We start from the raw sequence: 27,499 nt of genomic DNA on the forward strand, positions 1-27,499 counted from the left end.
CCCAAAGATTCTTAAACCGACAGCTAACCACCCAACACCTGGCCTGGCTGGTACTGTGTGCCTACACACACCCGTGCACACGCTAGATGTCCTTCCTGGTCGCATTACATCATTCATGTATTAAGACAGGTCTGTGGCTGCTGAAGGAAACGCCTGCTTCTACATGGACGGTGCTTATCTCTGCCTCCTCCAATCCTTTGTTTCCTTATGTTCTGTACTGATAGGTAAACCCTGTCCTCTCTCGCGCCCTCTCTCCTTTCCTCCCTCAGCCATCCCTCCCTCCTCCGGAAGGGGGAAATTTCTGGGTTCAAATAAAGTGCTCGGCGTGAATGGCCTGCCAACAAGGCATGCACTGTCATTGGAGGATGTAAGGCAACGATAAAGACCACTAAAAGCTTGTCTGTCTCCCCTCGTCACAAAGCCTGGAGATTCCAAACAAGGCTGGTGCAGGAACTCTGCTCCCTGAAGGGCACCACTCCACCCCTGGATGGAGCGTGGGCAAGGCTGGCCGCAGCGTCTCCATTTGATACATGATACACAGTGGCTCTGGCTAAGTCAAAGGACATCAGTGAAGGACTTAGCGATCACACACACAGAACCAGGGCTCAGCTCCAGGAAGGACCTCAACACATGGCACAGAGACTCATGGACTTCAGGATAAGGAGACATCCCCACCCCAGGGGTCTATGGAAGGGGAGAGAGCACTTTGGCTCAGTGCACCAGGCCATGCTGGCCCTGCGGAGGAACCACAGCCTGATGAACTTGACTTCCCCGTGTGGCGACTGGAGCCTCCCAGATGGCCAGCTCTGCTTCTGTCCTCCTTCCTCTCCTCCTCCCTGGATGTGAGTGATGTGCGTTACCAGCTAACCTTGTACGTTTGTGTTTGACCAGTAAATCGAACATGGTGGAAAGACACACACCTGTGTGGTCACATTCCTGGGAGAAAATATCTCTCGGCCAGGTTTCCCGTGTTTGAATGCACTACAACCCTCCCATCAACTCGTACATCCCCATGTTGCATTGTGGATCATCCTGGGCACTATCATGGGAGTCTCTGACCTATGACCCTCAAAGGTGGGGGCAGTCCACCATGGAGAAAAGGAGGCAACTGGGTAAAAAGTGGATGAGCCCTTTAAGCTTCCATCCAGACTCAGAGCGGCGGTTCTGGAGAGAGAGTGAGAACCCCGTACTTCTTCAGGTCAGTCTCAAGCTTCCGTCACGGCAGGAATTCTGCAAACACAGCAGCCGCTCAGGGAGAGACCAGGAGGTAGAGGAAGACTTTTAGCCCTTCCACGAGGCCTTAGGGAACTAGGGAACGGCTGACACAAACACAAGCTCCGGTCTGTCCCGGCTATCCTGTCTCGGGGGGCCGTTACAGTCGCTTTCATACACCCATCCTTGGAGTTTCCTGCCTTGGGAGGTCTAACTTAGTATTTTTGGAAAATAGTCAGTTCTAACTTAGTTTTAGGTTTTTGGCTTTTTTGTTTGTTTGTTTGTTTAGTTTAATCTTGATATAAAAAAACAAACCCGCCCTCTGAAATGGGGCTGCGGGATTCAAGAAGCATCACTTTTCCACTCAGACGGCTTCCATCCCTCAAGCTACCCCAAATCAGGCCCTTCCAGAGCGAGTCTTTCAGCTGTGACCACCCACATCCTGCTGGCATAGTCTCTTTCTGCCCAATTCAGTCATAGCTTCTGTGGTTTGCAACAAAAAATCCCGCTTGATACACTGACAGGGGGCTATGGCAACTTCACAGAACATGGAATGATAAATTTGTTTGGGTGCAACATTTCTGAAATCCATGCCTAGATTTCTGCCATAATGTGCATGATCTGCAAACATTTTTAGGTTTTAACTGATTAATATAAAGAGAACAGATTTCCTGCATTTCATAGACACCATTCCAAGAATAGAACCACACCTTCCTCCCTCACTTGTCCTCCTTCCATTATTTTTCTTTTAATTCTTTTGCAGTAACATGCTTTCAATTTACTTTATAATGGGAGGCTTAATGCTCTTCTAAATGAAGAGTTCTGCAAGTAAAAAGTGGAAAGATTCCTGTTCTGGAGGAAGACAGACAAGGGTCAGAAACAATCATCAAATCACAAGATGTCAATTTTGCTCCTGTACATTCAGTTTGTTTGGTATTCTATAGATGAGCGACTACAAACTTTTGAAGCCCCCTCTTATGTTCAAATTACATTTCTTCCTTATATGCTTATAGGTGAGATATTAAAGTATTTTAAAAATTTTTGCATATTTTATTTCACACATTTGAAATATTTCTACAGAAAAAAAATTCCTTCATGTGGAATGCAGAACCAAAAGGCGTGTGCATTTGTAATTCTGAGAGATGTTACTGTAATTTTAAAGTATACTCTAATTTGCACTTTCACTTGCAATGTGTTCAGAGTTCCTGATTTCCCACATTCTCTTTTTTTAAGTTATACAAGTTTTATATATATCTGTACCCCATGTTCACAGCAGCACAATTTACAATAGCTAAGATACCGAATCAACTCAGATGTCCATCAACTGATGACTGGATTAAGAAACTATGATACGCACACACACACACACACACACACCACATACCATGGAGTACTACTCAGCTGTTAAAAGGAAACCCAAAATTCTCTCTTTTTCAACAAGATGGTCAGAATTGGAAGCCATTATACTTAATGAAATAAGCCAAGAGACAGATATCATGTTTTCCCTGATTTGGTGTCACAAATATAGATGATTGTTTACAGCCCTCGTCTCTTCCATTGAGGAACAAGGTTCTGTTCTGTTTTGCTTTGTTTTGTTCTCTTTCTCTTCATACTATTTGTTGAACTCCTTTACTGATAGTGGGGTTAACTATACTATCATTAAATATACTAATTCTGTATACATGAGATATTAAAGCATTTTATAGATGAGAAAACCAATTCTCAGATGTTAAAGTAATTTACCAACTCAGTCACATAAATAGGCTATAGCAATTTGGATTTCTCACAAATTGTCTTTCCTGTCTACCATGCCTTTATGAAAGCTTAGGAGTCCTTCCTTGGGGATACACACTGTTTAAATCTAAGAGATACCAGGCAAAAAAACACCCAGTGTGGCTCCATTCACTGTAACCACCCACCCATTCGTCCATTCACCACATAGCTGGATCATGACATGGTCAAGTACAGCTTCCAACATGGGAGATGCAAGGTTGCATCAGCCGGTGCAAACTTCAGGCTGCTCAGATTCTCCTGGGAGGCTGGTGGTTCAGTTTACAGAACGCAACAATATTGGAGTCAGTTAAACTTAAGAAATATGGGGGGGGGATCTGAATAGTGAAGCCACATGGTTCACACAGGATGAGAATAACCAGCCCATTACATTGGAAATTGTTTCCATGTGGGGCTGGTGCTGTGGTGTAGCAAGTAAAGCCGCCACCTGTAGTGTCAACATCCCATATGGGTTCCGGTTCGAGTCCCAGCTGCTCCACTTCTGATCCAGCTCTCTGCTATGGCCTGGGAAAGCAGTGGAAGATGGCCCAAGTGCTTGGGCCCCTACAGAAGACCTGGAAGAAGTTCCTGGCTCCTGGCTTTGGATCATCCCAGCTCTGGCCATTATAGCCATCTGGGGAGTGAACCAGCAGATGGAAGACTTCTCTCCCTTCTCTGCCTCTCTGTAACTCTGCCTTTCAAATAAAAATAAAACAAATCTTTAAAAAATAAATAATTTCCATGCAGTTTAAGCCTCCAGTGAAGAGACTTTTCACTGGAATGACTTCTGAAGACACAGAGAGAAAATACTGTTCACTTGTTCACTCCGGTCTGAGATGATGATGGCACCTGGTTTCCCAAATTCCCATCATCTGTGTGCCACGTTGGGGATTTCAGTGGTATCTGTGCAGCAACCACCATTTTCTTTAAGTCAAATGCTATTTATAGCTTTGAAATATTTTAAAGGAAACTTGAGCTAGCCACCTTATCCATGAAAAGCCGCTAGCTAACCAACGGCAAAAGGAAGACCTTTCTCTCTCTCTCTCTCTCTCACTGTCCACTCTGCCTGTCAAAAAAAAAAAAAAAAAATGGATACATTGAAACAAAGCTACTGAGTCTGACCGAGCTGCGACAGCAGTGGAAGCTCTGAGCTGGAAGCCCGAGTCTCCTGTTGCAGACACAAGTTAGCAACTGCTCAGCAGGTGTGAAAGAGCCACTCGCTCTGCACTAGCCTTTCTTCTGGAGCTAGTCAGAAGGACTGAAAGAGAACCGGAATGGAAGCATTTTCTCACGGCACAATTTGGTGCTATTTAATGACGTGCCGGCACCCCCTCCCTTACAAGCATCTCCTTGAAGCCCGCGGGGTTATGTGCTCCTGACTCTAGGGAACACACAGAGACAGCGCCGAGTGAGTCAGGAGATTCCCACCAGGTTGAGTGTGGGAGAGCTATGGACGTGGCCGTCATGTCCGCACCCAGCACTGTCACTCACGCACTCATCGCTAGTATGTGCTCAGTCCCTGCCACGCATCTCGGGGCTTTCTAGAGAGGAGATGCATTGTGTTGCCTCCTCCTTCCTGGTAGCTCAGGGCATGCACAGTGCTGCTGACAGTCACTGGGGCACACTGGTTAAGGAGGAAGATCGAGAACACTTGATTTTTCGAAGTTGACCCAGGAACACCTTGGTGGCCCTGGGGCCTGGAGCCTGGGAAATAGGAAGGGGTTTCTCTGTGGTAAGCGCAAATGTCTACGTCATAGGATTCCAGGGTAGCTCTGGATGTGTACCTCTCCCGTCTGTGTATCCCTTCTGCTTCACTGTCTAAACTTGTTTGCTATTCGGAATTAAACTTTCCATAACCAAGGGCACATTTAAGACATATTGTTCAATTTGGTTATAGTAAAGATTTCTCCAGAGAATCCAAAAGATGATGCCTTGAAAGTGAAAAGCAGGTGTAATCTCGTTACCTACATCCTTGAAATGGACCACATACGCGGACAGTCCTGAAGCATTCGGCCCAACGGGCTGGTCCTCCCACTGCAGTGAAGTCTCGGGACACATAACATACCTGTGAAGCTTAAGAGTGACAGTTCCATACACGGTGGCAAACCCAAGAAGACGTGTCCATCTGAGAAGAATGCAGCGAAATGTGCTTGGCTCGAAGTACAGAATGACCACCTGTGGGAGGGGAGCAGAACGGAAAACCTTCAGTGTCAGCTGACGACCCACCTGCCACGGCCGGAGCTTTGACACCTGACGTTCACACACAGCCCCCATTTGGGTAATCTAGCAAATGCTGCTTTGCTCATTTGCTGTCCAGAGCAAACAACTACAGAGCCTCCCTACTGCTCCTAAGTCAAATCTGAATCCTTTCCATCACCTTTTTTTTTTTTTAATTTTTTGACAGGCAGAGTGAACAGTGAGAGAGAGAGACAGAGAGAAAGGTCTTCCTTTGCCGTTGGTTCACCCTCCAATGGCCGCCGCGGCCAGCGCGCTGCGGCCGGCGTACCGCACTGATCCGATGGCAGGAGCCAGGAGCCAGGTGCTTTTCCTGGTCTCCCATGGGGTGCAGGGCCCAAGCACCTGGGCCATCCTCCACTGCACTCCCGGGCCACAGCAGAGAGCTGGCCTGGAAGAGGGTCAACCGGGACAGAATCCGGCGCCCCAACCGGGACTAGAACCCGGTGTGCCGGCGCTGCTAGGCGGAGGATTAGCCTAGTGAGCCGCGGCGCCGGCCTTCCATCCACCTTTTGAGAGTTTCTACCAACTGTCTCTACATCTGTGGTGTGTCTGGGTTTATCGCCATGACTTCCCAACATGGGCAAGCCAGGCCAGTGGCTCCCTTGGCCATTCTCCACTGGAGCCTGGCTTCTTCCCACCTCCACCCTTCTGGCAACACCATTCCCCTGTCTGGAATGGCCCCGATGAGATGGCTCGGTGCTGCATCCCTTCTTCACTACGTAACTTTGCATTGGGTTCAGTGATCTCACGAACTCCTCACTTCTTGCCATGGGGTTTTCATTCAACAAATATCAATGGAGCATTTACCATGAGCCAGGAACTGGGCTGCAAGATGCAAATACAAGCTACCAAGGCCAGTGAGAAGAAGGCACCCTACAACCTTCTACATGCTACTGTGCAGCCATGAGCAAGCCTGTTAGAATCAGAGTTGGTTTGGCCCTACATAGTGAGCCATGTACAGTGGTGCAGAAGGCTTGATGCTGTTGAAACGTGTAGACGTTCAATCTTCTACCTGAACTGGTTTTACTGAAGGTGACACCATTCTAACAAAATATACCCACTGCCTACACCTGAGCTTTGCTTTGGTTTCTCATACCAGAGACTTGAGGATTGTTGGGGGCCATGTGGTGGAGACTATTTTACAAATGGAGCCTCTCTCTCCAGCAGTACCAAGAGTGTCAATACTAAAACTTTGTCCTGGTAGTTCTCAAATATGTCCACTGTATAAAGACATCAAACCAGGATAAAATTCTCACAGAGCAGGGAAAACACCCGACAATAGTGTCAAGGACAATTAATGAAAGGTAAAAGTAGGAGTGAGCAGACAGTGTGATATTCACACACAGTGGATAATATTCAGCCCTAAGAAAGCACGAACTCCTTTCATCTGTGACCACATGGAGGTCATTATGCTTACTGATATTAGCCAGGCAAAGAAAGACGAGTACTGCACCATCTCACTCACATGTGAATTCATACCAGCTGCTGGGAGGGAAGAGGGTAGGAAGGGTAGGAGACAATGTTGCTCTGTGGGCTTATGAAGTCAAATAAAAACATTTTCAACTCTTTTTTTTTTTTAAAGGATTTATTTTATTTATTTGAAACAGAGTTACAGAGAGGGAGAGGGAGAGGGAAAGGTCTTCATCTGAGCCAATCTGAAGCCAGGAGCTTCTTCCGGGTCTCCCACATGGATGCAGGGGCCCAAGCACTTGGGCCAACTTCTATTGCTTTCCCAGGCCATAGCAGAGAGCTGGATCAGAAGAGGAACAGCCGGGACTAGAACCAGCACCCATATGGGATGTCGGAGCTTCAGGCCAGGGCTTTAACCTGCTACACCACAGCGCTGGCCCCACATTTTCAACTCTTAAAGGTATAACTAACTATCCAGATACAGGAAGGTTAGAGGTCACCAGCCAGATTTAACTCAACCAAGTCTACCCAAGTTCCCCAAGGTTGAAGGTCAGCAGAGGATTCTCAAAGCTACCAGAGAAAGACTACAGACTTCGGGGCAGAGACTTACAGGCCAAGGGAGAATGGGATGGCATTTTCACAGTGGTGAAGAAAAAATTACCTGTCAATCAAGAATGCTATACCCAGCAAAGCTATCCTGTAGATATGAAAGAAAATAAAGACATTCCCAAACAAAAACTAAGAGACGGATCACAAAAAAGCTTGTCCTACAAGTTATGCTAACAAGAGGCCTTCACAATGAAACAAAGAGATTCTAGCAAGTAAAAAGAAAATATTAGAAGGTTAGAAAGTGCACTAAATAGGGAGGCTGGAAGTTACGCATGCATCTGCACAAAGGTGCCAAGAACACCCACTGGAGAAAGGACAATCTTTTCAATAAGTGGGGATGGGATAACTGGATCTCCACACGCAAAAGAATCAAACTAGATGCTTGCCTTCTGCTATGTAGAAAGTCAACTCAAACAGAATAAAGACATAAGTGTGAGGGTTAAGACCATGGAACTGTTAGAAGAAAACACAGAAAATGTTGCACAATATTGGGATGAACAGATTTTTATGGTTTAGACCTCAAAAGCACAGGAAACCAAAGCAAAACTAGACAAATGGGATTCCACCAAACTTAGAAGAAGTTTCTTTTTGCACAGCAAAAGAAACAAGACTTACAGAATGGGAAAACTATTTGTAAGCTATAAGTGACAAGGGATTGATAACCAGAATCTACAAGGAACTCAAGTCAATAGCACAGGAACAAATAATCCAATTAAAGACGGGTCATAGACTTGAATAGGAATGTATTCAAAGGAATACAAACAAATGGTCAATGGGTAGATGAAAAATGTTCAACATCACTAATCATCAAGGAAACACAAATCAAAATCACACCAAGGGCCGGTGCCGCGGCTCACTAGGCTAATCCTCTGCCTGCGGCGCCAGCACACCGGGTTCTAGTCCCAGTTGGGGCGCCGGATTCTGTCCCGGTTGCCCCTCTTCCAGGCCAGCTCTCTGCTGTGGCCAGGGAGTGCAGTGGAGGATGGCCCAGGTGCTTGGGCCCTGCACCCCATGGGAGACCAGGAGAAGCACCTGGCTCCTGGCTTCGGATCAGCGCAGTGCGCCAGCCACAGCCATTGGAGGGTGAACCAACGGTAAAGGAAGACCTTTCTCTCTCTCTCTCTCTCTCTCTCTCACTGTCCACTCTGCCTGTCAAAAAATAAAAAAAAAATATATAAAAAATAAAAAAATCACACCAAGATATAATCTCACTTTCAGTTAGATTGGCTATTATCAAAAAGACAAAAGATAAGAGGAGTTGGGAGGATGTAGAAAAAAGGGAGTCCTTATGTTGTGGGAATGTAAAGTAAGGCAGCTAATACAGACAATGGTATGGATGTTCTAAAAACGGAATCAATATATGGTGTAGCAATCCCCGCCCCCCAACTCCAGGTAGAGACAAGAGGGAAATGAAATCCATCTGTTGAAAGGACGTCAGCACTCCCATGTTCCCTGCAGCACCATTCACAACAGCCAAGAAACAGAAACAACCTAAGTGTTTACCAACCAACGAATAACGAAAATGAAATTTACACACAATGGAATACCATGGGCATAAATGGATGAGACCCTTTCATTTGTGACCACATGGGGTCATTCAGTGACACCAGCAAGGCAAAGAAAGAAAACTACTAGATGATCTCATTCATGTGGGACCTTTAAAAAAGATCTCAAACAAGTTGAGAGAATCGTGGTTACCACAAGCTCGGGGACAGGAAAGGAGTGGAAAGGTTGATGAAGGGCACTAAGTTATAGCTGGGGGGAAGTGGTTTTGATGTTCCATTACACAGCTGGATGACTACAGATAACAATAATGTACTATGTACACTGGAGATATAAACAAGAAGAGAGAATTGTGAATGTTTTCACCGAAAAGAGATGATACATGTCTGATACATTTACCCTAGATTGAATATCGCATAAAGTAGATATGCATTGAGACACTGCTCCATAGATACACACAATTTTAAGTGTCAGTTAAAATTCCCTTTCAGCTTTACTCATTCACTGGTACACCATTATTTGTCTTTAATACTCCAGTTCTCCATGCCTAGGTGAAAATAAAGATAAGGATTTGTCTTCAGGATTTAGTCTACCCAAAGAATGTTTGGATTCAGCAGAATATTGATTTTAAAACTATTTCATTTATTTATTATTTTCACAAAACAAATTAAAATTCTATAATTTATATTCTAAATATGACTAATATATTGTATTTATTTATAAAAGATGTATTTATTTTATTTGTAAGGATGAGAGACAGAAGACAGACAGACAGAGAGAAACTGCCTACCTACTAGTTCACTCTCCAAATGCTGCGACAGCCAGGGTGGGCCAGACCAAAGCAGGAACCCAGAACTTGACCTGGGTTTCCCATATGGGTGACGGAGCCCCAAGTATTTGAGCCATCACCTGCTGCCTCCCAGGGTGTGCGCCGGCAGGAAGCTGGCACTTCCATATGGGTTGTGGGCGTCCTAAGTAGTGTCTTTAACCTCTCTGGCAAATGACTTTGTTGTTTATTAAGATATTTAAGCTGAAGGAAGAAGAGAAAATTTAGGGGGAAAAACTAATTGAGAAACTTTGCTAGATGATGAAGGGGCTTGGAGATTACAGTGAGTTCCTCTTCACAGCAGAAAGAAGTGGCAGAGCAGAGACTGAGAATCTAAAGTCTACAGCACATAAAATCTCAAGTATTTCCATGAGAAATGACCTCAGAAATTACTGTAGAATAGTGGATTACTAGGGCTGCAAAATTATGTGAGATATTGTAAAGTTTTACTTTGTACATTAAGCTCTCTCTAACAAATGAGCACAGCTGAACAATGATAACATAGATTTTGCAGAATTCTTAATTTCATGTTTATTTTTAAAGTTATTTATTGAAACATGGAATAATAGAGAGAGAGAGAAGTGAGACAGAGAACAAAAGACCTTTAACCTACTGGTTCACTCTCCAAATGGCCCTAACAGCTGGGGCAGGGCCAGGCTGGAGCCAGGAGCCCACAGATTCCATCCTGGTCTCCCACATGGGTGGCAGGGACCCCAGCACTTGGGCCATCGTCTGTTGTCCTCCTAGGCACCTTAGCAGGTATGGACTGGAAGCAGAGCAGCTGCGACTCGAACTGCGGCTCTGCTGTGGGCTGCTGTTGTCACGTGTGGCAGCTTAACCTGCTGGCCCTAGTGATTCATTTTAAAAGAAATGATTCCTTTTGGCAGGTTTGGGAACTATAGATACATCTTCCAGCCTTTTTTTCACAGGTGAAGAATTGAGGACTTTGGACTGAACCGAATGCATTCCTAGGAGCGGTCCAGCCTTAGGACCTAGAGCTCTTGGGTAGGAGCAGCAGAGGCAAAGCAGGTGGTGGCAGACAGCACAGGCTCCGGGTCTGGCCTTCCTGCACCCCCACCTGCCTCTATGCTCTCAGTTGTGTAACCCCGACAAATGACTCACCATGACCCTGCTATGCCTCAGTTGTCCCATTTGTGAAATGGACATAACACCGTCATAATGATACTTCCTCTGGAGCCCACTCTGAAGTTCAAATGCAACAGTGTGTGGTGAGCAAACAGCACCTGGTAGAGTAGCTAGGCGTTCGATAAGCACTGACTGATAATACTAGGAAAGTTGACTTATTTATGTTTTGCTCTAAAAGTTACCATTCTCACTGCAGTATAACCACGTCCTATCCTCTCACTGAATCCTTTTTGCTCTCCAGCCACAATGTGAATTCCTATAGTCGCTTCCACTTTTCCTTCCTTATTCTATATTGCAAGTATCTCTGTGGGTGTCTCTGTGAATTAACTGTAAAACTGGAGAGGGTGTGCTTCTCTATTCCATGGGCTTTGCAAACAGAAAGTTTATACACTGTAAACCTTCTCTCCATCTTAGTTCATTTTTTTAGAAAAGAATGACATTTATTTTCACTTGGGTATGTACAGTACATGGATTAAGAAATAAAATATTAACAGGGTGCTGAAATATTGACAGCTTATGATCCATCACACCAGGATGAGTCCGCTCCCTGCAAAGCAGCCACACCAGCAGCTGGCTTTTGCTTTTGTTGTATCTCTTTACATAAGTTATTAATGTAAAACGCCCAGTAGCATTTGAATAACATTACAGTAGACATGAACTACACTTCAATATTCCATCTTTGGAACAATTTATGCGTGTTTACACCTTAAGAATAGGTGGCTCTACTGACTCACCCTATTGTGAGTTTGAGTGACTGATTTTAAGGTATAGAGGGTTTTCCCCGCTATTATTTCCTTTAGAGTTTCTAAAAACAACAACTCTTATTAATGTTTATAAAAGATAATGTTCATTTAGTTTATTTTTTTTTTTTGACAGGCAGAGTGGACAGTGAGAGAGAGAGAGAGAGAGAGAGAGAAAGGTCTTCCTTTGCTGTTGGCCGGCGTGCTGCGGCCGGCACACCACCCTGATCTGAAGCCAGGAGCCAGGTGCTTCTCCTGGTCTCCCATGGGGTGCAGGACCCAAGCACTTGGGCCATCCTCCACTGCACTCCCGGGCCACAGCAGAGAGCTGGCCTGGAAGAGGGGCAACAGGGACAGAATCCGGCGCCCCGACCGGGACTAGAACTTGGTGTGCCAGTGCCACAGGCGGAGGATTAGCCTATTGAGCCGCGGCGCTGGCCCATTTTAGTTCATTTTAAAATGAAAATGTTATCAGGGGCTGGCACTGGGGCACAGCAACTATAGCTGATGCCTGTGACACCGGCATCTCACTTGGGCACTGGTTTGTGGCCTGGCTGCTCCACTTCTGATCCAGCTCCCTGCTGATGTGCCAGGGAAAGCAGCAGAAGATGAGCCAAGTCCTTGGGCCCCTGCACCCACATGGGAGACTGAGATGAAGCTCCTGACTCCTGGCTTCAGCCTGGCCCAGCCCTGGCCATTGTGGCCATTTGGCAGATGGAAGATCTGTCTCTTCCCCTCCCTCCCCACCCCGTCTCTCTCTCTCTCTGTCTCTCTCTCTCTCTCTCTCCAACTCTGAATTTCAAATAAATAAAATAAATCTATTAAAAATGTTATTTTCAAAAGAAACTATCGGAAGACTCTACTTGGTATTCACCAATGATTGTGATTCCAATTCACATTTACAATATTTATTTATTCTGAGTGAGAGGGTAAGGGATTTGGAAGCCATAAAAATCAATCAGGTGTGGAGTAGTTCCTCAAAGAAGTTATGATTTAGCAGGATGAGTATTCTACATAAATGACAAAATATTTACATTTATAAAGTAAAAATTTCTGCATATTTTTCCTATTTAATCTTCTGGATAGTGGTTTATTTGTTTATTTTTTAAGATTTTATTTATTTATTTGAGAGGTAGAGTTACAGTGAAAGGGAGGGACAGAGAGAATGATCTTCCACTCCCCAAATGGCTGCAATGGCCAGAGCTGGGCTGATCTGAAACCAGGAGCCAGGAGCTTCTTCTGGTCTCTCATTTGGGTGCAGGGGCCCAAGGACTTGGGCCATCTTCTACTGCTTTTCCAGGCCATAGCAGAGAGCTGGATCAGAAGTGGAGTAGCCGGGGCTCAAACCAGTGCCCCTGTGGGATGCTGGCCTGCAGGTGGAGGATTAACCTACCACACCACAGTGCCAGCCCCCAAAGTCGTGGTTTAATTTAATCCTCTCAATACATTATAAAGGGGGACTGACTTGTACAAGGCACAGAGCGTCAGTGGTGTGTCCAGGGTCACACAACTAGGAAGTGTCTGAGCTGGGATTTGAGGATGGGAGTGTAGGCATTTTGATGCAGAGTTCATGTTCACAAGAACTGCACCACCCCGTCCGTCTTCCAGTGGGGGAGGTGGCGAGTGCTCTTAGCCTGTGAGTTCACCTGTGAGAGGCGCTGCAGAGACCTCCACCAGCTGGCTGCTGTCCCTGCTCTAGGGGTGCCCGGCAGCTGGGCCCAGACCAAGTTGTTGGGGTCATTTGGGGAGTGAACCAGTAGATAGAACTCACCCTCACTTTCTGTAGCTCTGCATTTCATATAAATACATAAATATTTAAAAAGAAAAACATAAAAAGGAATGAAATCCACCAGGGGACGCTTCTCCTACAGAGACCTACCCATTATCGAGTCTGTAATTCTGGGAACTTCATGATGCCAACTCCTGAGGGATGACTTTGTTGGTTGCAATATGTTTTAAACAGTAACAGTAACAAATATATGGTCACTGTGGATTGGGAAAACTAATCTGGATCTTTTAAGGTCTATAGGTCTGTGTTTTAATTGTGATTAAGGAAAAAGGAAGACCTTAAGTAAAACCTGTCAGGTGGAATACCACCACAGCTGTTCTTTTTGCAAGTCTTAAATGTCTCTAAACACCCAAGGCCAGAATGGGTGTGACAGGAGAGGACTTCAGGGGATAGACCACGGTACAGTTCTGGAAGATGGAAAGTGGAGGGCACATGGCAGCCTTCAGCCAACAGACGGAGTCAAAGAAAGCGAAGTCTGAGCCACAAGAGGAGGAAGTAGCTCTTTGCAAGGGGACTGTGCTATAACAGAATAATCACGTTCAATGAATGCCTGCTGCATCCCACGTACTGTTGGTGCCCTACAATAACAATAACAAAGGGAGGCGTTATTACTGTCAACCCCACTTCACACTTGGGGCAGCAGAAGCATGGCCACGTAAGAAATACACTTTAGCTATTCAGGGTCTCTTGTGTTTCCATGTGAATTTTTCCATCATTTTTTTCTAGATCTGAGAAGAATGTTCTTGGCATTTTGATTGGCATTAGCTAAGGTAATCTTAAACAACAAACAGCCGGGAGACATCACAATACCAGATTTCAAGACATACTACGGGGTAATTATAATTAAACAGCCTGGTACTGGCACAAAAACAGACATGTAACTAATGGGACAGAACAGAAACCCCAGAAATTGATCCACACAGCTGCAATCAACTAACCTTTGACAAAAGAGCTGAAAATCAATCCTTGGAGAAAGGACAGTGTCTTCAACAAATGATGCTAGAAAAATTGGATCTTCATGTGCACAAGTATGAAACAAGACCTTATACTTTACACAAAAATCAACTCATAATGGATCAAGGAGCAAAATCTATGACCTGATACCATCAAAATATTAATGGAAAACAGTGGGGTAACTCTGTAAGACAATGGAATAGGCAAACACCCCAGAAGCACAGGCAATGAAAGCAAAAATAGACAAATAGGATTACATCAAGCTAAGAAGCTTCTACACCACAAAGGAAACACTCAATAAAGTGAAGAGGCAACCAACAGAATGGAAGAAAATATTTTCAAACTATGCAACTGATAAAGGATTAATATTCAGGATCTATAAAGAGTTCAAGAAACTCAACACAACAAAACAAACAGTGCAGTTAAGAAATGGGTAAATGACATGAACAGGCATTTTTCAAAGAATGAAATAAGTCAACAGACACATGAAAAAGTACTCAGGATCACTAGTCATCTGGCGAATGGAAATGGAAAGCACAATGAGGTTTTACCTCACCCCAGTTAGAATGGCTACCATCCAAAAATTAAAAATAATAGATGTTGGTGCCAAAGTGAGGAAAATGTAGGTATCCTAATCTGCTGTTGGTGGGAATGTAAACTAGTATAACCATTATGGAAGACAGTATGCAGATTCCTCAGAACTCCTCACTCTGTAAATAGATCTGCCTTATGACCCAGCCATTCCACTCCTGAGAATTTATCAAAGGAAATGGAATCAGCATATGAGTTATTTGAATAGATGATTGGATAAAGGAAATGTTGTATATCTACACTATGGAATACTACTCACCATAAAAAAGAATGAAATACTTCTTTTCCAACAAAATGGATGCATCTGCAAACCATTATGCTTAGTTAAAGAAGCCAATCCCAGAAAGAAAATATCATATGTTTTCTCCGATATGTAGTAGTTAATACAAAAAAATGTACAAGAATGAAACAGACATCTTGTGACTTAATTGTTGTTTATACCCTGTGGAACTGGGGTCTGCCTTTTACTTAATGAATATTATGGTTAGTGCTGCATTAAGCCTGTGATTAAAGAGTGGACTGAAATTATGTTTTTATAAAGATTAAAGAAAAAAAGGAAGGAAGGAAGGAAGGAAGGGGATTGAAAGAGGGAGGAAAGGAGGGAGGGCACTAAGGTTATCTTCTTAGACTTGTACTTATGAAACACATGAAATCTGTTCTCTTTATATTAATAAAAAGTTTTTTTATAAAAGGAATAAACTTGGAGGCCACACAGCTTGAGAGTGGCAGAGCGGGGGACTCGGGCTGGGGCATGAACTCATTGTTACTGGGCTTTCCCGCCAGCCCTGCCCGGGTCCGTGGGGGGGGGGGGGGGGGCGCTGGATGCGGAGGAAGACCCGCTGCTCTACAAGTTGCTAACCTTGCTCAGCGCAGTGACCATGGTGGGGCTGAACTGGATCACACTGTTTATTTGGTAAAAAATAATTCACAAGTAAAAAGAAATGAATAAATATAAAGACCTTGGTTAACAAATGGGTAAATAAATTTTTTAAATGGAGTCATTGGTGAGGAAAAATTATGGAAGCAGAGTGACATCCTGAAGGCTGAATGACTGGGTCAGAGAGATGTGGCCATAATTGTGGGAAAGACTGGAAGTCATAAACCAATCCCATGGTCTTCAATTCTGGTTGAATGTTGGAATTATTACACAGGTTTTACAGTAACAGAGTTCTTCAAGTTGTTCGTGGAAAATGCAGGTAAAAGATAAGTTTATTTTGGTGCCCAAAGCATTGAAATCCATGGCTAGTTTTCTCATATGACTTTGTTCTAGCAAGAGCCCTCTGAAGTGACGGCATAGAGGAAAGTCCAGGTCTCCCTCATGGAAAATGAATCTGTGGGCCAGGGCACAGCCTGAGTCACTAACAACTTGCTTGTGAAATCATCTTTACAGTAATTAACAGGTGGCGTTAACATGACCAGGGCCCGGGGCTGCTCCCCTCGTTTCCAGCCCCTTATGGAACTGGGACAGTCAATGCCCAGACTGAGGTCAGAGAAGGGTGAGAAGAACACTTGAGAAGTAAAATGCAGCGAGAGTTCTATTTCTGGAAAACTGTCTCTCTCACAAACTACGAAAAGATGTGCACTCCAGAAAATTTGCTGGGGGCTGGTGCTGTGGCTCAGTGGGTTAAAGCCATGGTCTGGCATCCCATATGGGAGCCGGTTTGAGTCCTGACTATGCCACTTCTCATCCAGCTCCCTGTTAATGTGCCTGGGAAGGCAGCAGAGGATAGTCCAAGTGCTTAGGCCCCTGCACTCACATGGGAGACTTGGATGAAACTCCTGGCTCCTCACTTCAGCCTGGCCCAGCCCTGGCTGTTGCGACCACTTGGAGAGTGAACCAGTGGATGGAAAACTTCTTTTCTCTCCTTCTCTCTCTCTAATTCTGACTTTCAAATAAATAAATAAATCTTAACCAATAGAGCAGAAATTATGGAAACATTCTATCCTAGAGGGGACAGATCATTCATGTCACATCCATGCAATGGACAACCATGAAATGTAAAATAATTAAGAGGATCTGATTTTGTTGTTGTAGAAACACCGTTAAGAGAAACTGCTACATCCTAAGCAAGTTGTCGGACAATATGAAGACAGACTCCACACACATCACAAGCACAGTTTGAATTCACATGAGGAGACCAGTGACCCACTTCACCCTGGGCACATGGGCTGGGAGGGCTAAGGGGTAGGGAGACTTTTAACTCTTTCACTTACATCTTTTGGTAATTTTTTTTACAATGAGAATGTCACATTTATAATAGCAGAATATAAAAATTGTATGAAAGAGTTTGATGCCTTCACTTAAATCGGTCTAAGGACCTGGTTCTGAGTATGGGAAGTGGGGAGTGTTTTCTAAGGACTGGGATCAGAGAGCGAGGTGGAGACAAGGCTAATCATGAGATGAGGTAACATGGACATGACAGGAGAGGAGAATGACCCCAGAGAGACCAGACAATCCAAAGAACACCAGGACTCAATAAACAAGCAAAAGCATTTTGAGAAATGAAGAAAAATGATGCAGAGACATAATACATAATAAAATGACTACCAGCAAAGTCTTTGAAGGCCAAGAAGAGAATACACAAAAACCCAGTGTCTGCAGACCCAGGTGTTTAGCTTAGTATACATATTTATCATTTCACGGATAGCCTGGTGTAGACCATGCATTGTGGGGGTCCAAAGCTTTCTGTTTAGAGACCAAAGATTCACATGAATAGTCCCCATTCCAAATTGGCTGATGGAAGTGTGCAAAACACAGAATACAACAGGTTCCATAAAACCACCCCGGAAACTGGAAGTCTAATACTGCACTTGTGCAAACCAAAGTCACAGCTCAGACTGGTCTGCTGGTCCTATGCCTCCCTCTGTGGAGACACCGCTGTGGCCGGGACCAATTCTCAATGCCCCACCAGCAGGAAGTGTCTAGTAGCTGACAAGCAGATTGATGTCCTGGGAAGACAAGAGGGTCTGGAGACCCATGGGACGGCTCGGCCACTTACAACCTGCAGGACCTTGAACTGGTCATGCCGACCACGTCTCCCACAAGAGACTCTGAAAGTACTATGCTGACCCAAGTGGTATAATTATCGCTCCTATATTTATTCCTTAAGGACTGATGCAAACCCCTTTCTGCTCCTGTTCACAGTGGGCATTAGGTGATTCTACCAAGATCCAGAATAAACTCGCTCCCAATGGCAAATTAGCATCAATCCCATCAAATCCCTATGATGAGGGAGCTGGCGGGTTGGCTTGCTCCAGGCTGACTCGCTGCCTCCTCCCCTATTGCTCAGCTCCAAACAAAACGGGCTGAAAATAAATACCTAAGTGTAACCACAGGTTGCCATAGAGTGCTTCGGAATTTGTCAGCAAGCACTAGCAAGTGGATTTGCTCACTGTATCGTTAATCCTCCTACCATTCTCCTTCCTCTTGGCGAGTGCTCTGTGGAACACAGGATTGCTAATAACAAAGGTCAACAACAGGGTTTTATTCTGTTACAAACTCCATTCTCACTTTTCCTGAATGCAGATACCTAGCAAATTAAATGGCTTTGCCCAAATGACATAGCTTAAGAGTATCAAAGGTAGAATTACTCTGCATTGTTGATATCCTCCACAGAATGTGCCCTTTATAAGAAAAAATTAATTTATCTATTTGAGAAGAAGAAGAGAGAGGGAGAGAGAGAAAGAAAGGGAGAGAAAGGGAGAAAAGGAGAGGGAGAGGAGGAGAGAGAGAGAGAGAGGGAGGGAGAGGGAGGGAGAGGGAGGGAGAGGGAGGGAGAGGGAGGGAGAGGGAGAGAGAGGGAGAGAGAGCTCTCTTTGGTCCGCTGGTTCACTCCCCAAATGTCAAAGATGGCTGGGACTGGGCTGAGACTGCAGCTGAAGCTACTATGAGACCATTCTGGTCTCCACCACACAGGTGGCTGCGATCAACTATTCGAGCCCTCACCTGCTGCCTCTCGGGTCTGCAATAGCAGGAAGATGGAGTCAGGAGCTAGAGACAAGACTGAAACCCAGGGATTTTGCCATGAGGTAAGGGAATATTCACCACTAGGCCTAATGCCTGTTCTCCCTCTTTTTAATGAAAATTACTTCTGTTCTCTAAAAGTTTCACTTCCTTATTGACATAAGGCAAGCTACTAATTGCCCAGGTTATCTCAAGCCAACACTCAGATAATTAACTGCGTTTCTGTATTTAGACGCAGACCTTCTCCCTTGAAGCTCATTCAATGCGTTCTCCACATTGCTATACACCGAACCCTAAGGTACCCATCACCCACAAGAGCATCTGCAGCCTTCTTCCCGGCCCTATCGCTGCCGTCCCCTGCAGCTCAGCGCACCCTCAGTTCATGGCTCCTCCACCCCCTCTGCTCCCCTGGCCTTCACCTCCCGTCCTGTGACCAGCGCAGGAGTAAATGACTATCCTGACGCGCCATCCTCCCTGAGCACTTGTGAGCAGAGTTAGCCCCAATGTCAGGTGATATCCTGACACCTTGGTGCAGCCTAAACATGCTGGCCCCTCTCCTCCTTCCACAGCCCGAGCCTGCCTGGCACGCCTCATTCAGGATCTGCCGGCTTTTCTCACGGACGTCCCCTGCCAGCCATCTGCCTTGGAATGTTCTCTAAAGGCTCATCCAGCTCAAATATCCCCTCGTAGGGAAGGGAAGCTTTCCATACCTTTCCAAGGAATGCTAGAAGCTTCAGGCCTTGTGTGAAAATTACCATGCTGTATTTTAAAAATTTTTATTTATTTGAAATGCAGGGAAGAGGAGAGGGAGAGGGAGGGGGAGGGGGAGGGGGAGGGAGGGGGAGGGGGAGGGGGAGGGGGAGGGAGGGAGAGGGAGGGAGAGAGGGAGAGGGAGGGAGAGAGAGGGAGAGAGGGAGAGGGAGGGAGAGGGGGGGAGAGAGGGAGAGGGAGGGAGAGATGCTTCCATTCTTGGTTCATTCCACAAATGCCTGCAACACCCGCTGCTTGTCAGGTGCAAGCCAGAAGCCAGGAACTTAATCTGGGCCTCCCACATGGGTGGCAGGGACCCGGGTGCTTCAGCCACCACCTGCTGTCTCCCAGGTGCATTAGCAGGAAGCTGGATTCAGAAGCAGAGCTGGGACCTGAACCCAGGGACCCTAACGTGGGATGTTGGATCCCACGCAGAGTCTAAATCACTAAGCCAAATGCCTGCTCATTGTGTTGTTTTAAAAACAGTCTCATATGCCTTTTCTCTTATCAGGTACTCCTTCAGGGCATGATAGTTCACACAACGTACACTTCTTCCAAGCCCTGCGCCTGGAGGATAGTGGGCCACCGATACTTGCTTGCTGAATAAGAGAAGAATCTAAGTTTGCTGCTCCCTCAAGCATCTAATTCACTACATTTAAACACACATCAGCTCAGGCCATTGCTCCCTTAGATCTCTTTCCAATTTGACCCTATCGCCACAACTACAATCTCAGTTCAAGCCTTCATCATTTCTCATGTGGATTCTTTCAATATCTTCACAAATTTATCTCCTTGCCACTAGACCAGCCTTTGTATCTTGTGAGAGCTTTTCTACCCAAAGCATAAATTGGTAATATCCCACCCCTGCTTGGGAACCACTGTTGCTTCTTTTATTTTTATTTATTTATTTATTTTGACAGGCAGAGTGGACAGTGAGAGAGAGACACAGAGAGAAAGGTCTTCCTTTGCTGTTGGTTCACCCTCCAATGGCCGCCGCGGCCAGCGCACTGTGGCCGGCGCACCGCGCTGATCCGAAGGCAGGAGCCAGGTGCTTCTCCTGGTCTCCCATGGGGTGCAGGGCCCAAGGACTTGGGCCATCCTCCTCTGCACTCCCTGGCCACAGCAGAGAACTGGACTGGAAGAGGGGCAACAGGGACTAGAACCCGGTGTGCCGGCGCCGCAAGGCAGAGGATTAGCCTAGTGAGCCGTGGCGCCGGCCTTGGCTTCTTGATCTTTATCAGCGCTTACACTGCATACAAACTACCTTTCTTCTATGTCCGCAGCATCCTCTATTAGTCCTCTCTTCCAGCACTAACATGTTCCATGTTCTAGCCATGTGGTGCCTCCCAGCCCTTGACACCCACAGAGTGACATGACTCCATGCCCGTCTTTGTGCGTTATTCCTAGAGGACTCTCTTCCTCTCTCTGCCCGCAGCCCCCTGCTCAGGGTTCCAGACAGCAAATATCTACTCTATTCTGGAGCTTTCTGAGCAATCCTCAGGCAGGAGGCTGCTTCTCTGCTGTCACAGCCTTGTGCTCACATCTGCACGATGGAATCTATCATGTTGCAAGACAACACTATTATCTTTCTCTTCTACAGGGCTGAATTTCAATTAATACTTATCGAATGTAGGAATGAATGAATGAGTTTCTCACTGAGGAATAATCAACTTCAAATTACCTGCCTTCCTTAAGTTTAATGAACCAACTGCTTTAATAAACTTAGAAGGATGTGAGCAGGTGCAGGTTACCCCGAAACTCCCTTTGGGAAGAGTCACAACATAGATAGCACCTGTCACTGTGTTCTCTTGGAGCTGTATGGAGGGCAGGGGTGCTAAACATGGTATAATTGTAAAGGTGCCAATAGAAGAAGAAAATTGTTTCATTGTTCTTACTGATCATCAGCGTGCCTAAAATACCCACCATTAGGATCACTCATTTACATCTTGAAAAGATCGCTATAGAAATGTATCAGTAAGGATTGGCGTGCTGGGAACTGAAGGCCCCTCAGGACGGATCAGTTCTTGGAGGAAGAGGCAGAGGACTGGGAACTTCTGATTCAAAGTAGGAGGGAAGAAAACACTGAGGACACACTCAACTACCCAAACGTGAAGATCCCAGGGAGAGCGGGCAAAGGGCTTAGGACTGGTGAACTGGGAGGTGGTAAAAGGACAGGCAGCCAGAGGGAAACAGGGCAGAGGCAGGGCCTGGGCGAGGTCCTGCTGTCCCCTCTGAAGATGTCTCAAGTCTCCAGGAGAGGCATCACTCCAAAACAGCTGCCTTTCAGCACGACCTCACGCAGGTCTTGCCTATGCGCTTCACTGCCTTGATCACAGACGTGCTTTGAGTCCTTCATGCATTGTTACACTTCACTGCCAGGGGGCGCTCCTCCAGCACAGGGTCAGTGGGGAGGGATAATGAGGGCGTCAGAGGGCTGTCCATGGGCCTCCTGCCTTCCCAGCCCCATGGTGTCTACATTACTATCCTGACAGGTCATCACCGCTGCTCACCTTGAGCTGCTCTTGAAGGTCACAGAGACAGCATGAAAACACACGTGAGACTGAACGAACAGGTGCAGTGACTGGGTTCCCATTGGCGTCACAAGGTGGACACACACTGGGCAAGCCCTCGGAATTTTTCAAACGCATTTTGCTTTTCATGTGCTATTACCTCACAGAAGAAGCCACGCAGGAATACCGCCCTCTGCTCAGGGGAACGAGACTGCTCCAGGAAGACAAGGGGGAGGGAATGGGTGCAAAGGTGTCTTGGCTGCCAGCCTCCTGCCGCCTTCCCGGCCTCCACCTCGCAGGGGAAGGGTTGAGGAGGCGTGCGAGGGGACTAGATGCTCTGGTGGTGTCCCACTACTCAGTGAGGTAAGAAAGGCCAGGTTTGGCTTTTTCTAACTCAACCTGATGAAAGAGATAAAAACGTGTGAAAACTACTGTGGGTGCTGAGCAGTCGTTAGGAAGGGAGGGGCAGGTCACAGCTGTCACAGCTCCCAGGCTGAGCGGAGGCCTCTGACATGAGGCAGGGGAGGTGATGGAGCGGGAGGCCAGGAGTGAAGGAGGAACAGATCACAGCCCAGGAGCCCAAGTGACGGTGAGCTGCCCGTCTCTCCTGCGACCCCGCCTCAAGTGACAGTGAGCCGCCCATCTCTCCTGCGACCCCACCTCAAGTGACAGTGAGCCGCCCATCTCTCCTGTGACCCCACCCCAAGTGACGGTGAGCTGCCCGTCTCTCCTGCGACCCCACCTCAAGTGACAGTGAGCCGCCCATCTCTCCTGTGACCCCACCTCAAGTGACGGTGAGCTGCCCGTCTCTCCTGCGACCCCGCCTCAAGTGACGGCGAGCCGCCCGTCTCTCCTGCAACACCACCCCAAGTGACGGCGAGGCGCCCGTCTCTCCTGCGACCCCACCTCAAGTGACGGATGCCTGTCTTTCCTGGGACCCCACCTCAAGTGACAGTGAGATGCCCATCTCTCCTGCGACCCCACCTCAAGTGACAGCGAGATGCCCGTCTCTCCTGCAACCCCTCCTCAAGTGACGGATGCCTGTCTTTCCTGGGACCCCACCTCAAGTGACAGATGCCTGTCTTTCCTGGGACCCCACCTCAAGTGACGGATGCCTGTCTTTCCTGGTACCCCACCTTAGTCATCGTCTTGATTCCTGCACTACTGATGGGTTCACCGCGCTCCCTCAGAATCGCTTTGTATTGGGAAGCCCTCCGTTGTGCTGTTTGTCTGAAAAGCAGACAAGGCAGCTCTCCCTTCCGCTGATTCACTACATGCCTGCAGTGGCTGGGGCTGAGCCAGGCAACAGCAGGGAGCTTGGAACTCCATCGGGGTCTCCCAATGGGAGGCAGGGACTCAGCCACTTGCGCCATCACCTGCTGCCTCCCAGGGTGCACACCAGCAGAACGCTGGAACCGGGGATCAGACCCAGGCACTGACACCGGATCCAAGTGTCCCGAGCAGGGTCTTCACTCCTAGGCCAAACGCTCACCCTTCCGCGCTCGTGAAATGACACCCATGAATACGGGCAAGGCCTGAGAAGCCAGGGCAACCTCCAAGGCAGCAACTGTGCCTCCCTAAGAGAAGCTTCCTAGGGACACCTTCAGGTCAGCTGAGCTCTGCGATGCCAGGAACTCCAAATACCCCCTTGACTTGTCAGGTTCAGCGACTCACCCGCCCTCTCCCCTCCCATGGCCCGCTGCTTCCACAGCAGCTGTTGAGAAAACTTTGCTCTCACTTGAATTACCTTGAAGCCAGGTTCTGCGGGAAATCGATGGACTTTATCCACGTGCGTCTATTTCTGGCTGCTTCATTGTGTCCCATTGATCTATTTATCTGCCCTTGGATCAATTAACGCTGTAGTGACTCCTGTAGCTTTAGAGGAAGTCTTGAAATCAGATAGTGTAAATCCTCTAGTTTTGTGCTTTTCAAGTATTGATTTAGCTAGTCTAGATCCTTTATGTTCCCACATGAATTTTAGATTCAGCTTGGTGCTTATAGAACAGCTGAAAGAGGACCGGTGCCATTTAATTCATGAGTGTCCTAGGATTCTGGTTCTATTTAGCTTTCCTTTATCTTCTCTCAGCAATATTTTGCAGTTTTAAGTAATGTCTTGCATAATTTTTGGAGAAGTTTTGATGCATTTGTTTCCAAATATTCACTGCTTTTTCATACTAGTAATATCTGGGAATATGCTACAAAAACACAAAAAATTAAAATATTCATTCACCAGTTGTTTGCTGCTAAATGTAAGAACAACTGATTTTTAAACTAGTCATTTGTTTATTTAAAAAGTAGAGTGACACAGAGAGAGCAAGAGACACAGAGAAATCTCTCATCCACTGATTCAGTCCCCAGATGACGCAACAGCTAAGGCTGGGCCACGCCAAAGGCAGGAGCCTGGAACTCCATCCGAGTCTACCACGTGGGCGTCAGGGACCCAAGTATGTGGGCTATCATTTGCTGCCTTCTTAGGTCATTAGCAGGAAGCAGGATCAGAAGCAGAGTATCTGGGACTTGAATTGACATACCGATACGGAATGTGGGCATCCCAAACAGTCCACTGTATCACAACACCAGTCCTAGAACAGTGATTTTTGTATACTAACTTGCATCCTACAACCTTCCCAAACTCACTTATCTCTGGAGTTGTAGATACCTTCATACTTTTTATGCAAATGATCGTATTGCTTATAGATAAAAAATATTTTATATTTCCTTTCCAATGATAGTAGCGTTGAATTTTTTTCTTTATTTCAGTAGCCAGGACCTCCAATATGATGTTTTTAAATTATTGACCTTCATTTTATTGAGAGAAGAGATACAGAGGGAAAGAGAAGAGGAGGGGAAGGGGAGAGGAGGAGGAGGAGGAAGAGAGAGAGACAGAGAATCTTCCACCAGCTGATTCACTCCCCAATTGCCTAAAAAGGCAGGGATGAGTAACACTAAATCAGGGAGCCAGAAACTCCATCTGGGTCTACCATGTGGGTGACAGGGACCCAAAACTCCATCTGGGTCTCCCAAAACTCCATCTGGGTCTCCCATGTGGGTGACAGGGACCCAAAACTCCACCTGGGTCTCCCATGTGGGTGACAGGGACCCAAAACTCCACCTTGGTCTCCCATGTGGGTGACAGGAACCCAAAACTCCATCTGGGTCTCCCAAAACTCCATCTGGGTCTCCCATGTGAGTGACAGGGACCCAAGCACTTAAGCCATTACCTGCCACCCCCCACCCTGGCAGGTGTACATGAGCATGAAGTTGGACTAGAAGCAGGGAGCCGGGACCTGAATCCAGACACTCTGATATGGGATGTAGGTGTCCCAAACAGCACCCTAACCACTGTGCCAAATGCCCACCCACAATAGGATAATGGAAGCAATTGCGGCAGGCATCCCTTTCTTGTTATTGATGTTTTGTGACATCAGGTATGATTTGTCACGTTGAGAAGGCATCCTTCATCACAGTGAAGGCCGGTCCCTCTATTCCTGGGCCACTGACAGCTTTTATCACAGAACGGATGTTGAGTTCCGTCAAATGCTTTTTCTCCATCTCAGGATGATCCGTGAATTTTCTCCTTTCTACTGTCCCTGTGGGTCAGTTACTTTACTAGTCAACCTAACCGTGAACTGCTGGGGTTAATCACCACTTGGACAAGATGTCTAATCACTTTTTTATTCTTGTATTTCTAAATGCACTCTGTTAATATTTTGTCAAGGAAGTTTGCACCTACATTCGTAAGGGATGTTGCTTGCATGTGCTTTTCTTACCACCTGCACGTGGTAGAGTGACTGAAGCTTACTCATCTGTCATAAAAATTCCCCCACAGGACACAGGGTCACCAACCAATCAAAGGAAGGTCATGAGAGCCGTGGGCCAACCAGGGACTGGACACGGGCACTGAACACGCACCTCTCACCCCAACTTCAACTAAGAACCATCACCCCTAACCCCTAGGGAGCACAGGCATAAGTGCTGGCTGCCCAGCTCTTTGCTCTGTGTTTTGCAATAAATGCTTCCTCTTTCGCCACCCCAGTGCCAGGGACTGGCTTTCTGCACAGGTCATAGGCCCAGGTGTGGGGGTTTGTAGCCAGTCCTCCAGCCAGGCTGGGGGGTTGTTTACATCAACATTGGTGTTTGCATATTCTGTGTATTCCTTTGTCCTTTAACCAGTCTTGCTAGGGGTTTATAAACTTCGTTACTTTCACAAGTACCCAAGGGATAGGATTTTTGTACAGTGGTCGGGATGTCAGCATCAATGCATAACTCCAGCTTCCCGCTCATGTGCACCCCAGGAGGCAGCAGGTGATAACGTAAGTACTTGGGTCCCTGCCACCCACACAGGAGACCGACCTGGATTGAGCTCTGGGGTCCTGGCTTCAGCCTGGCCCAAGCATGGTCTTTGAAGACATTTGGGGAGTGAACCAGTAGATGGAAGATATTTTGAGGTCTCTCTCTTTATCTCTCTATTTCTCTGCCTTTCAAATAAACAGGACTCTAATTTTTTTTTTTTTAAAAAAGGATTTATTTATTTATTTGAGAGTCAGAGTTACAGAGAGGGAGAAACAGAGAGAGACAGACAGATCTTCTGTTTGCTGGTTCACTCCCGAAATGGCCTTAATGGCTGGGCCCAGTGGGGCCAAAGCCAGGAACCAAGAGCCAGAAGCCAGGAGCCCCTTCCAGGTCTACCACATGGGTGACAGGAGCCCAAGAACCTGGGCCATCTTCCACTGCTTTCCCAGGCCATTGGCAAGGAGCTGGGTCAGAAGCAGAGTAGCCAAAACACAAAGCAGTGACCATATGGGATGCCAACATTGCAGACAGTGGCTTTACCTGCTACACCACAATGCCGGCCCCTGAACTCAGCACATTTTTAAAAATCATTTATAATATGAGAGACAGGCATTTAGCCTAGCAGTAGGTGCTGGCTAAGACATTCACATTCCATATCAGACCATCTGGGTTCAGTGCTGGGCTCTAATGCAGACCCTAGGAGGGTTCTTGCCACGCACACGGGAGACCCAGACAGAGTTCCTGGCTTCAGCTTTGGCTCATCTCAGTCCTGGCAACTGTGAGCATTTGGCGTGTCTCTCTCTCTCTCTCTCTTTCAAAATAAAAATAAAATATTTTGGTTTTTGTTGTCTCTATTGTTTGTCTGATTTCTAATAGATCCTTACTTCTACTATTCCCTTTCTTCTACCTCTTTTGGGTTTGATTTGTTCTTTCTCTAGATTTGTAAGGTGGAACCATAATTCATATGTTTTTCTCTAACATTAGCATTTTATCCTATGAAGCTCTCTAAAAACACCACCTTCGCTGCATCCCATTAAATTTGATAGGCTGTATTTTAATATCATTCAATTTGCAGTGTTTCTTCATTTCCTTTGTGATTTCTTATCTTACAAACTAGTCTAGTAATTATTTAATTTCCAGTTGTTTGGGTTTTTTCAAACTAACCTTATTGGTTAATTCAAACTGAAGTCACAG

General features: G+C 46.3%; 1 protein-coding gene across 6 annotated transcripts in view; it reads right to left on the reverse strand.

Moving 5' to 3' along the window:
* The window catches only part of GPR158 (G protein-coupled receptor 158), a 347,460-nt gene that overhangs the window by 42,265 nt on the left and 277,696 nt on the right, over positions 1–27,499 (reverse strand). For all 6 annotated transcript variants that reach the window (XM_051820964.3, XM_002717291.6, XM_089312446.1 and 3 more), the window contains one exon: positions 5,048–5,157. In XM_051820964.3, the coding sequence (XP_051676924.3) occupies positions 5,048–5,157 (110 nt within the window). The remainder of the gene's footprint in view (positions 1–5,047; positions 5,158–27,499) is intronic.

This window comes from Oryctolagus cuniculus, chromosome 13, assembly GCF_051225735.1.
Source record: "Oryctolagus cuniculus isolate XC-2025 breed Fujian yellow rabbit chromosome 13, ASM5122573v1, whole genome shotgun sequence".
In the NCBI taxonomy this organism is placed as follows: Eukaryota; Metazoa; Chordata; class Mammalia; order Lagomorpha; family Leporidae; genus Oryctolagus; species Oryctolagus cuniculus.